Source organism: Centruroides vittatus, unplaced genomic scaffold (assembly GCF_030686945.1).
Source record: "Centruroides vittatus isolate TY-2023 unplaced genomic scaffold, ASM3068694v2 contig_877, whole genome shotgun sequence".
NCBI classification, from domain to species: Eukaryota; Metazoa; Arthropoda; class Arachnida; order Scorpiones; family Buthidae; genus Centruroides; species Centruroides vittatus.
The window spans coordinates 393,512-406,312 of NW_027122569.1; the positions used below are offsets into that span (position 1 = coordinate 393,512).

At 28.6% G+C, this 12,801-nt stretch overlaps 1 protein-coding gene across 5 annotated transcripts in view; it reads right to left on the reverse strand.

Moving 5' to 3' along the window:
* Nucleotides 1-4,401: 4,401 nt before the first annotated feature.
* Nucleotides 4,402-12,801, reverse strand: part of Stacl (Stac-like) — a 76,652-nt gene continuing 68,252 nt past the window's right edge. The window contains exons 14-22 of one of the 5 annotated variants that reach the window (XM_067279786.1): nucleotides 11,792-11,873; nucleotides 10,473-10,703; nucleotides 8,971-8,994; nucleotides 8,259-8,396; nucleotides 7,388-7,515; nucleotides 5,896-5,978; nucleotides 5,431-5,482; nucleotides 5,187-5,324; nucleotides 4,402-5,107 (exon numbers count right to left, since the gene is read on the reverse strand). In XM_067279786.1, the coding sequence (XP_067135887.1) occupies nucleotides 5,003-5,107; nucleotides 5,187-5,324; nucleotides 5,431-5,482; nucleotides 5,896-5,978; nucleotides 7,388-7,515; nucleotides 8,259-8,396; nucleotides 8,971-8,994; nucleotides 10,473-10,703; nucleotides 11,792-11,873 (981 nt within the window). In that variant the 3' untranslated portion in view covers nucleotides 4,402-5,002. The remainder of the gene's footprint in view (nucleotides 5,108-5,186; nucleotides 5,325-5,430; nucleotides 5,483-5,895; nucleotides 5,979-7,387; nucleotides 7,516-8,258; nucleotides 8,397-8,970; nucleotides 8,995-10,472; nucleotides 10,704-11,791; nucleotides 11,874-12,801) is intronic. The other 4 variants (XM_067279788.1, XM_067279789.1, XM_067279790.1 and 1 more) reach the window with 4 other exon arrangements.

Here is a 12,801-nt window from a genome sequence, read left to right on the forward strand (position 1 = left end):
GTGCAGGCTAAGCAAGCGGAAGCTAGACCACAAACATGGCGAATGGGCGGAGAAAACGTGCGTTTTATCACGTGACATGCGACCTTGAAACCTCTTACTCTGTTCATTAATGGCGCAGTGGATATAACATTTAAACACTAGTTTCTGGGTTCAAATTACCATTGCAGGTTCAACCTGTCTATAATGGACAAAAATGTTAATCTTTCTTGTATATGCACCACACAAATTTATTTTTCCATGTTAATATCCTTACAAAAAGCGTTTATTATAAATGAAAATATTGAAACAGCAAATGTCTAATTTAAGTAGTTTTGACCATTTCTTATAGTGCTGCCATCTGACGATGAAATTATTTACTACTATAGAGAAAATAAATTATTCAACTTATTGCCAATACAGTTGTGTATTGTCTTTTACTGTGTGTAGTATAACTAAAAGCCGATAGCGTATTCTGTCATAATGGATAAAGATGATTGAAAATAATTGCTTCGGAATTATTTTAGTTCTTAAATATTAATAAGTTTTAGAGGATCGAAGAGGTAAAGCTGCTTGCCACTTTTGAGGAGTCCGAGTTCTGGCCACAACCCTCAAAAATTTTCATGAATTGATTTGAACTGGGTATGTTGGGCCTCATACCTCACTGCTAATAAATTTGGACAGGCCCATCAATAAGGCCATTGTAAGCCTGAAAGAACTTGTGAGAGGGCATTAAGAGGACATTTTCTCATGCCCAAGCCCATGAGTTAAAAAAGATCATGTAACATGTAAACATCGTAAATATGTCATTGTAAGGTTTGTTCCATACACGATGATGATGACAAAATCTTCTAGTAATTATCTTACGAATGTTCATCATGTAGATGATCATGCTAATTATCTAAATTCCTGATTATAAAGAATATGGACATATGCCAATGATTATTGATTGTTAACATGAATATGAGTGCAAATAAATGCACAGCTGTGAATTGCATAGATGTTCATTAAAAATTGTAGATACTGTACATCATTCTTGATTCATACACGCAATTTTTTCACTTTACTAAACTTGATGCCCACTGTATTCGCAATTGTATAGGTCTATTCGATTGGTCGATATAATGTATATTTATAAGCAATATTTCATTATAAAAACAGAGATTACGTCAAATTGTTGTAAAACTTACACCACTCTTAATGTTGTAACAACACTACAGTTAATCTTCATTTACTCTATTAATTTCAATTCATAAAACGCCATTTTAAATTAACTAATTTATTCTTTCGGATGCAAAATGGCGCCGAAAGAAGTTACTTTAACAGAATTAATTTCGAAATTTCATACAGTTCGTTGATTGGCCTTTAATGTCACGTGGCAAATCTAACAATCAATCAGATCGATCGACGTAAAAATGTCTGACGTCGCAGTGGCTGTTCAATCAACATCTTTGCGCTTGACCTAATTTCATTTTTATTTTAAAATTTATGAACTTTTAATCGCATATTAATTTTTTTTTAAATTATAAATCTTGAATTAATTATTCTAATTTTAAAATCTGTACTATTTTTACGTGTATGGTGCATTATATAAAAATTAAATAGAGTCGCAAGTGTCGCCAAGATGCGTGTGATTCAAACTGGAATGATATCGATCCCATTCATACACCAAGGACGTTTCGGGTTCGATTTTATGATACTTTAGCTTTAAAATCGTCGTGTCATTACGTCATTATAGCTGTATTACCTCATAGCTTACGTCACAACTCATAGCTTACATTAAAAGCCATTTAATAGCAATGCTCTATTCAGATATTCACCGAATAGATTCAAAATTCGAATTACGTCATACATGTGGCGCGTATAACATACATTTTCCCGTAGTATGATAGAGAAATAGACAAACGGTAAGCACAATAGAAAATGGAGTGTCAAATTATCTATACCATACCCCGCTTTACGACCTCTATCTTTCTAATCCTAGATTTTATAATTGATATAAAATTCCGTCTGCATTTATATAAAATACCACATTCAGCTGACCCACCAAAAGTATGGTATTATGTAGTTCAAATTGTGATAACGTGAACGTAACCCCGATTTATAACACTAAGTCTACAGGAAATTTGGGTTCGATTTACGACCGACGTGTTTTTTTAGAGGGAACCGCTTAAGTCGTAAATCGGGGACGTGGTATATATTTATAATAAAATTTTTTAATCAGTTTTAAACTATATTTTTAGCTTTTTACCTACCATTTGTCAAAATTTTCCATTTTTTGTGTAGTAAAATTCTTCGATACAGCATCGTTGACGATCAATTTTGCTCATCGGGTTATTTATCAAATTTTAACACATTTCATTCGTCTTGTAAAGTTATAAATCATTTTTTTTATTATTATTTATTTATTACTGAAATTATAAAAAATATACCGAGAAATTTTTTATTTCCACTTAAATTTCTCTCGCTTGTCTGGAAGCAAATAATGAAATCTTCCTCAGATTGATACTGTAATTTATTTTTATAGTACGGAGGGGGCCGTAGTGTTTCTTACCCCCTACGAAAAATTAAAGATACTCTTATAAAAGAAAATAAAATATTTAAGACTATATTTTAACTGTTCGAAAAAGGGCCCTGTAAATTTTGTATTTTGTATCTTATGCCCCACCTCGAGACCTTCTGGGTATAAGATTACAGACTACTCCAAGAAAATCGGCTTTAAGAATTGCTCTGACACAATCTGATAAAAGTTTAAACATTTAGAAAATGGATTCCGTTATCTCTCTCCTTTCTTCCGCACGAAAAATAAAACAAATATAAAAAAAACACTAGAATAGAGCACAGACTTTCGATAACTTAATAGCATTTTATGTATAAATTCCTATTAATAAATTAAAACGTAACTCGAATTCGAGAAAGTTATCCCGTGGATCCGTGCCAACATGAAATATTGACGAAATTTAATGCAATTATCGTATAACTCTTAATAATATATTAACTAACTTCTACAGAACAATAAACTGTACTTTGTCGGGATTATAAGTGACGTAAAAATGTAAAAAATAAAAAAAATTTAGAACATTCCTACAATTTTATAAATTTTTTTTCCAATTTCTTCATGCTGATGATGATAAACGTGTTATAGACATTTGTTGGCATAAAAATGTCTATATCATTTTGTATGTGAATCAGGCACGTGCACAATGATACAGATATCTAAATTAGTATGCAGGATGATATCGGTCTGCATGCCAATTTATTTATCCATATAATTTTTCACGGGTTTTAAAAGTGCACTGCAAATCTATATCAGAATAAAAATTCTATATTATTTATACATAACTTATATATCTGTCTACGCTAATATTAACGTATATGTCTTTGCAAACGCATAATGCACGCATCAAAATGAAACGTGTTCGTGTACGGGTATTATCGATATGTGTTTAGAACACTGAACGTTTTGTGTGCACTTTTGAAAGTGTATGTTGCACTTATCAGTGAACGTGTGTAGCACTGTACGTCCTGTATCAACTTACACACACAATTCCCACTTACCGCACCCAAAACAGCACAAATAAATGAATACAACATACTGAAAACTATCTCTTTCTTTATTAATTCACTCCAAACATGACTTCACATTTAAAATGACAAAAGTTTTTTTTTATGTTTTTCATTTAAAAATATTGTTAACAAGGCAGCTTCAAACTATTTAGCCAACATTATCACAATTACCAACAGAGCAATAACTATCACTGGATAGTATTAACAGCCCAAAAGTGCAGATAAGCTCTGTGCAGTCCATTTATATAAAGGTATGTGTCCGTGTGTGTGATCTGTGAATATGTGCTCGTGCTAATTAATTAATTAAAAATTTTTCCAACGAACAATCAGTAGTAAAATTGTTCCAAATTCTTATATATAACATTTAACAATAATAATTTTTTTTTTTTTTGCAGTAACAATTTTTTTTTTGTTTTTTAACATACACAATTTGCCACCAATGGAGAAAACCACCTGTATAAACAATATTCTTTCTATACAGATCTACAGGCTTTAAATTTTTAAATTTAAAGTTTTAAATGGTCATCAACAAATTATATTCTCGCTTCTTGGCTTGGTTTTTTTAAATAGAATTAATTAAAAAAAATTCTCTAATAATAATTCTAATTCTGTTAAAAATATATTTTATATAAGATATGTATATATACCGTCTCTAACAGGTGCATTTTTTCTAACAAATATCACGATATGTGTATTAGAAATGTTGAAAAAAGTGTGTTTTTTTAAAGTTTGGAGTCGAATTTCTTAATTTTATATTAGGAATTATTAATTTATATATATATATAAGTAAAATTTAACTTCCAATCTTTTGAGTTTTTTGATGTACACACTACACAATTCTGTATTTTTTTTTTTTTAAATTTTACTTCATATATATATTATTTTCTTATGCAAATATATGTATAAATAACAATATTGCAAGTAAATTGTCTTCATTACAATATGATTTTTTAATAATTTTTTAAATCTATGCTCTGGTATAACAATATACACGTATGGTAAAATGACTCGATCGGCTCGTATAACGTGTTATAAACTATTGTTATATACTTACTATACATACGTATAAACTAAATTTATAAAGGTCCTGGACACGTTTCAGCTAACGAGAGAGAGAAGAGAGAGAATAAAATTAAGAAATTTATGTATATGTATGCATGTATGTACTCGTGTGTATGTGTGTGTGGGTGTTGTATTTATATCTAGGCACTTGTGATCGTACTGCCTATGAGTTGTACGTGCCACACGACATGGTCTTCTTCTTGCAAATGAAAAAAAAAGAAAAAAAAAGGTGTGTGGTTTTTTTGGTGATAGGTCGTAGGACCCGGGGGTGTCGTTCGATTTTGGCAATAGGCCAAAAGCCACGCGCCTTTGTTTAAGACCTCAGATCTTAACAAAGAACGACAGAAGAAAAACAAAATAGGGTAGACAACACCAATTCTATTATAAATGGGAGCTTTCAGACGTCTTGAAGATATTTTAATGGACAAGTAAAGATTTTTTCCGATGTTCCTGTTCTGATTGTGACCATTCCTTCGATCTCTTCACCAACTTGGATAACAATCTGAACATAAAAAATGTTTTTAGAGTGGTAAATTCTAAAGTAATTCCCTAAAAATACTCTCTAAAAATTGGTAACTGACCTGATCTCTAAGCAACTTCACCCCGTTTTCTCCATCAGTGACTTGAACGGTGTGAGTGACTTGCAATGGATGTTCCCCAGGATGGAGTTTTGTAACATAATTTGAGGGGAAGTATCCAACTTTTCCTAAACATTTTCCCTAAAAATAAAAACCCAGTTTTTTAAGTTAAGATTGGTATTTTTAGAATTTTTATTATTATTTTTTTTTAGTTTTATAATCGTGGTGTAGATGGATGATCCCTCACCTGCCACCAATCTGGATCACTCGTGTCAATAACAGTAATTGTGTATCCAGCTCTGCAATTATGAATTTTTTAGAAAAAGAAAATAATATTTTTTAAAATATAAATTAAAAAAACATAATTTTTTTATTCAATAAAAGCTTTACTTTTTATTAAATTAAAATAAAAATTAATTGCATTTTTACGAATTTTATTTGAGTTAATTTTTCTGTGAAATTTGAGCTCATTTTTATCTTTTAAATTTCGCAAAAATTAGAGTAAAATTCGTTTTTAAAAAAATGCAATTAATTTTTATTAAAAAAAATGTCTTCGATTATTTTATGGCCATTAAATTAAATTCCACCCGGTCCATTTAACAAGCTTAAAAATCGACATTTAACATTACTTAAAACGAATTTAATAATGAAATTTCTTTTTTTTAAAAAAAGGAGAAACTTTCGAGTAAATTTTATAGAAAAATGAAATTACTTCAAATCCAATTCATCGGCGTGTCTGCTACGGAAATTGTAGAGGACGACGTAGAGGTTTGTCGGTAGCAGGCGATGAGGTTTCTGTAATCAAAACAAAAAGAAACAGAAGGGAAAATAACGTGTTTCCTGTTTATAAACAAACATTATTTACATCTTCATTATATTAAATAACATGCTATTATAGTAAATAATTCAATATCATAGATGTTAATCTCATATCTTGCTCCTGGTCGGTGCGGTTTTCAGGCTAATTACATCGATTTTTTCCAATTTTTTAAGCTTATAACTGTGCAAAATACGTATTTTTAATTATACGGAGCGGACAGACAACCGAACGTTTTGTTAAATGCTCTTCTTTCCCATTTTTAATGCTAAATTAGGTGTTATAAGTGCTGAAAATAAAGGCTCGAATGTTTACAAATGCTGAAAATTTAAGTAAATGTGTTTTTATTATCTTCGGAATTTTTTAAATAGTATTTTTTTATCTCGAAATTTATATCAGTAGCAGAAAAAAATCACGCTGTACTGAAGAAACGTGGCTTAAAATATAAAATAAATTAGTAAAAATAAATAAATATTCTTATATTAAATTAAAGACAATATAATTAAACGATTTTATAAATAAATTATTTATTATAATTGATAAATCGTGTTTTAGAACGGTGCTTCCCAATCTACTTTCAGCCTACTGAAAAAATGTAAGCTTCGTGGAGTTCGCGATCTACTAGCTGATAAGTTTGGCTTAAAAATGATATTAATAAAATCCAACTAATCGTTATATTTTAATGGGAAAATATACTATAAATTATGTATCTTCTGACATAATATAAATGATATTATTATTATATGAATATTATATTAATAAGACCGCCCACCTAATTATTATAATGTATTAATTAACCCGCCCACCTAATTATAACATAATGTAAATAATATATTAGAGACACCGCCCACCCCATTATAATATAAAGTATTTATGGTATTAATAAGATCGCCTACCTAATTATAATATTGCATTAATAGGCCCGCCCACCTAATTATAATATTACAATGCAAATTGTATGTTAAACAGGGTGAAACTACACTAAGAAATGCGTAGAAAAAACGCATGCACAACAAATAAATGCATTTTAAAAATGTGCACAATAAAAAAATCATGCATTTAATTATAAATATATTTCTTAACAGTTAAGAGAAATAATACAAATGCAAGATGCATACAAATTAAGCCATACGTAAACTTTAACGTAAAAATAAAACCAAATAAACTTAAAAAAACTTAGAAGAAGCAAAATAAAAGAAAAATTATAAAATTAAATAAATAGACAACAGTTTCTTATCCTTGATAACTGTAACTTCTCGACGTATAATTGGATAATTAGAAGGAAGAGAAAATAAAATAAAAAATAAAGTGGATCCCCTCGATTCTACTACAGGATTAAATGATATTGATTAATGGCTTTCATTCATAGCATTTTATTAGAACTTACGGGTGATGGACAAGGGGACGTGGAGGCACTACTCAGGGATTTTTCATTATCATCAGGAAGGTCTACAGAACTCATTCTCACTGTCTTGGCACTCAGTAATTGTCTTCGACCCTGTGGACTTTGTGGAGCTACACAGACAAGGAGAGGGTTACATTTGGAGAGATTTAATAACAACAACAAACACAAGGAATATATAATTAGAGGATGATCACATCGCCTCTTCTACGATGATAATTGTCTTTTAACACACTTTATCAGTTAATAAAACTTTTTAAAAAAATTAGTATTTTTCCGCAATTTAAATTGCCTTTATCAAAGGAATCAATTTTTTTAGATGATAATTATTAAAATTTAATTATGATTAAGGTGTTTTTTAAGAAACGATCGAATATTTACATGGTTAATTTTGTTACTATAGAAGTAGTAGTAGTCTTTACATGTCTTTTTATGTTAGATTTTTAATTTAAAAATTAACTTTAATATATTTCTTTTAAATTTATAAATATATGTATATATACACACAAATATTTTAATAATTTATGCATGCAGAAAATAATAATAAAATATGTAAACTTTATTATTAATTTTTTTAAAAAATTAAGTAAAATTATATAGGCTATATATATATATATATCAGGTAAAAATGGATAACAACGGAAAGATAATTTAAAAAAACACGTAAAAACAATAGAAAATACCCATCAACAAACGATACCAGACGTAAAAATCTAATAAATTACGAAAATAAAAAGCAAACAGAATTTTTTTTTTTAAATTCGAATTTTCAATGTCTTTGTATCTTTGTTGATGTCCGGATAAGTATAGGATATAATGGGATAAGTTAGATATTTTTTGGAATATTAGACATTACATTGGCTATGGGAGCTGCAGTGTGATGAGGATTGACCCATTTGATGTCTTCTATGAACGTGTTCACTGGATTCGGGACTATCCAGAGAGAAGCTCTTCATACGAAGTGACAGCTTTTGACGGCGGGGACTGTGAGGAGCTAAATATATTCAAAAATGTAATGGGATGAGGTAATTTTTTTCTAAACGAAGAAAATTAAAGAAAACACTACTATATAAACACACATTACACTATTACGTATAGGAAACACACACGAAATAAACGATCAAGTAACACAAGAGCATGCAGAGTATTGATCAGTTTCAACACTAGAAAGGTAAGGAACAATGGGGATAAGAACCATAAAGAAATTGAACACATGCGCGACGACACACGGCCATGCTAGATGTATATATATAGATATAGATATAGATATAGAATATATAAAATCACATTAAGTTAACGAAGATGATACGTATTTTTTAATGAAAAGAATGTGCTCATGCTGTAAGGAAGAAAGTGTGTATTATGTAGAAAAGCTCACAAATACCCGTGAAGATATAATTTTTATTAATGATTAAACTTTCGAAAAATACATAAAATTTTAAATATATATATATTTCTCTCTTCTTTGAAGAATAGAAAGAAGACATGCCTAAATCACATGAAAAAAAGTATATATTTTTCTGTGTTTACAGACAGACAACCCGTACAAAAGCATTACCAAAATATACCTGAAACGATTCTTCTGGTTCCAGCTGCGTAGAAGCGAAGAGGGGGAAAAAAGCGAAAGATAAAGTTGAAAAAACAGGAGGAAAAATAAAAAAAAAATTAAATAAATAAAAATAAGATGTGTTTTATCACGTTTTGATAGAGGCCACACGAGTAAACAACGTACACACAGAAAAAAAGACAATGAATCAGAAAAAACACTGTCATATATGTATATAGAAGCAACATTAACAGAAGCGGAAAGAACACATTAATCACAAAAATATATTTATTAATATATATGTATATACTGTATATATAACATGTATATACATACACACATATATATTATGTATTTTAAATTTATTAGCACTAAACTTTTTAAAAATACAATTTCATTTTTGCATTTTCTTTATTGAAATTTTAAATTGTTCAAAAATTAAATTTTAAACTTAATTTATTTATTTACATATTTTTTAGATGTATTTATAGTCTGTGTGTGTGTATATATATATATATTATATATATATATATTATTAGTTAAATATGCATTTATATACCATTATTTTGTGAGAAAGTTCAGTACAATGTGAAAGAAATGCATAGAGATAGAAATAATTGTAGAAGAAAGGCATAGAAATTGAAGTAATAGCAAATTGAAGGCATAGAAATGGAAGTAATTTTAGAAGAAAGGCATAAGAATGGAAATATTAGCAAAATAAAGGCATAGAAATGGAAAAGCATCAAATATTCTTAATTGAAGTTCTACTCTTTTAATAACTCGTATAATTTAATAATTTTAATCAATAATACATATACATATATATACACTCACACACATATATGTATTTCTTTAATAAAACTAACTATTTATAAATAATATGTATAATTTAAATGTGCAATTAATTAAAAACTGAATTTAAGAATCTTTAGAAGCAAAATTATTTTTTTCCTTCAGATAATTTAAATTTGCTTAACTTTATAAGAAAAAAATTAATCTAACAATTTTTTTACTTTTTAAAATCAAAATTAAACTAATTATTTATTTAATAATTAATCCGTGTAATTATTATTATTATTATTAATTATATTAAAGGCACATAAATTGTATTTTTTAAAATAATTTAAAATGAAAATTACAGCTGTTTTACTCGAATTTTATATACTTTTAAGTACGTTACATAAGGTGAAATTCGTTAAAGGATGCTAACTTATAACTAATTTTCTAAAAAATTATTATAATTCATGATTTTTTTGGATATATTTTTTTTATATATCACAGTTTGAAGCGATAAGTCGGCCATTTTTAATTATTACTTTTTTTATAATTACACGTTACGTACGAAGGCTCCTGAAGTGTTTTTCTTTAATTATTATAATATATTTTTCTGATTTTTTTAGAGAAAAAACCGGCATTTTTAACATGGAAAGTCGATAATCGCGCGAATGCGATACAAATTTTCTGTTTTATTTATTTTTTCTTTACAAATTTAACAATAAATTTCCATGTGTTACGGAGGCTCACCCGAGGATGACATGTGCTCGTGATGGGCAGAGGATACTGTAAGTAGATGAGAGGAAGATGAGGAAGCCGAAGATGAGGCGTTGGAGCGTGGCCATCGTTGGTGGAGGGATGTCAGGCTGGAATTTATACTTCCTCCAACCCCACCTTGGCTACTCCCATCTTTATCATTACGTCTACCGCTGATGTCACCCGCTTGCTTCAATAGTTGGTAGATCGGATCTACGTCTTGTTCTGTAATTACCAGACATAACAGGTTCTTGGTTCACACATTTTGTTTTTTTAATATAAAATATCTATTTATATTTATATTCATAAGTACGCAATAAATATAATCAGTCGGATCCCCATCCCGTTGCTGCCTACCTGTAAAATTAGGCAAAAATGTCCGAAATTCGTATAAATAAACTTTGATTTCTAATTAATTAATATCTAAACCACGATGCTGTATCGATAAATAAAGTAAATTTAAAAAAATAATAACACATTTAAACTTAAAATTCTTATCTTAAATTGAAGTAGAATAGTGTAAGATGAATAATTAAGCAACGAAGTAAACGTAAAAATGCTCGTGAAGATAAATAATCAAGCACAAAAGTTCGTAACAACATTTGTAGTCTATCAATTGATAATCGAGATAGCGCTTTTTTATCTTTTACTCTTCTTGTAAGTTTCATTGGCTAATCGTTACTCCGCCTCCTAGAAGCAGCCAATAGAGTAACTGTTTTAATTTAAAATTCAAATTCTCGAATTAAATTTTAAACAATCGATTCCTAGATTCATTTTGTGCTTAATTAAACCAAATTTTTGCTTCTTCATTAAATCGTTTCGATAAATAATTAGCTTTTCCGATTATTTATCATTAAAATATGCCAAAATTAGCCTATGCAATACGATTAAAGACAGTGTTAAAAGAGCAAAGACAAGCAAAAGAAATGGAAATCCGACTGTAAAAATAGTTATTCATGCAAATTCTAACTAAAAAAATTCTATAAACTAAAGCTCTAAAGCTGTAAATTATCGTATTATCAGGCCAATTACATGCCTGCTACGTATGTATAATTGAAATTTAATCTATAATTCTATCTATACTATTGAAAGAAGCATAGAAATAGCATTTTTATTAGTTGGAAAGAAGTAATAGAGAGAAGATATTTAGCACGTCATGCAAATTAGTGCTGTATTTTCTATACAGAAGTCAATTTTTCTTTTTGGAGAAAGTTGAAAATTACAAATAAAAAAATGAAATTAAAAGTGTGTTCGATGATAGTGGAAGGCTCGTGGTTGCACCTGTCTCCGATGTAGATATATTCACCACTTACTATCTTCTTCGGGTTCTGTTGCCAACATTTTCGTTTCGATCTCAGACGTGGACTTTTGTCTTCTTAAAAGACGTGGTTTTGGCTGTTTAAAAATGAAATTTCGTTAGAAAAAGTGAGGTTAAATCGTAAATAATTTAAATTTTCAGAATATAAATAGATAAAAAGTGGTTTTTAAATTATTATACGTAATGAAAAATTTATTTTTCTAGATTTTCGGCTTCTTGTAGGTTACAGTTACCTCCTTACTGTCCTTAAAGAGATGAAAATCTTGAAGAATTGTGGCTTTAAGTACTTTAATTTAGGGGTACCAACATAATTTTATATTTAAACTACGTAAGAATTAAATATATATATTTCTTCCAGATTTTAACCTATTGTGGGTTACGGTTCTAATTACCGCCATTAAAGAGCTGAAAAGTTTTGTATAATTATGAGTTTTATGCATCTTGAATGAAGAATACAAAAGAAATTTTCTGTGTAGGAAATGATACACACACACGCACCACATATATATATCAGTTCCAGCTCCAAGACTCTAAAAAATTGAAAGTACAAGAAACTGATACTTTCAGTTCCAGTTAGTTATTACGGAGCTTAAAGTCTTGAATAATTATAATTTTTATATGAGTTTCAAGTATCGTAAATAGGAGATCAGAACAAAATTTTGTATAGAATTACCATTATGTCTGACAGGAAACCTCTATAAGAATTGCAGTTCAAATTTCGGATTAAGTAGGAGGATCAATTAAAAACAAAAAATATTGGAGAGATAATTTTAAAAATCGTATAAAATGATTTAAAAGAAGCAAAGGTGTAGTTTAGATATAGGAAAAAAATATCATATTATGTTGTTATATATTTAAAATTTAATTTATTCAAAAGTTCTGCAAAGAATTAAAACAAAATATATTTTAAGTTAAGTTATAAATTTATTTATAACGTTCTTAAATTAGAAGATAAATTAAAGCTATATCATATTTATTACATTATATACAGAAAATATATTTTTT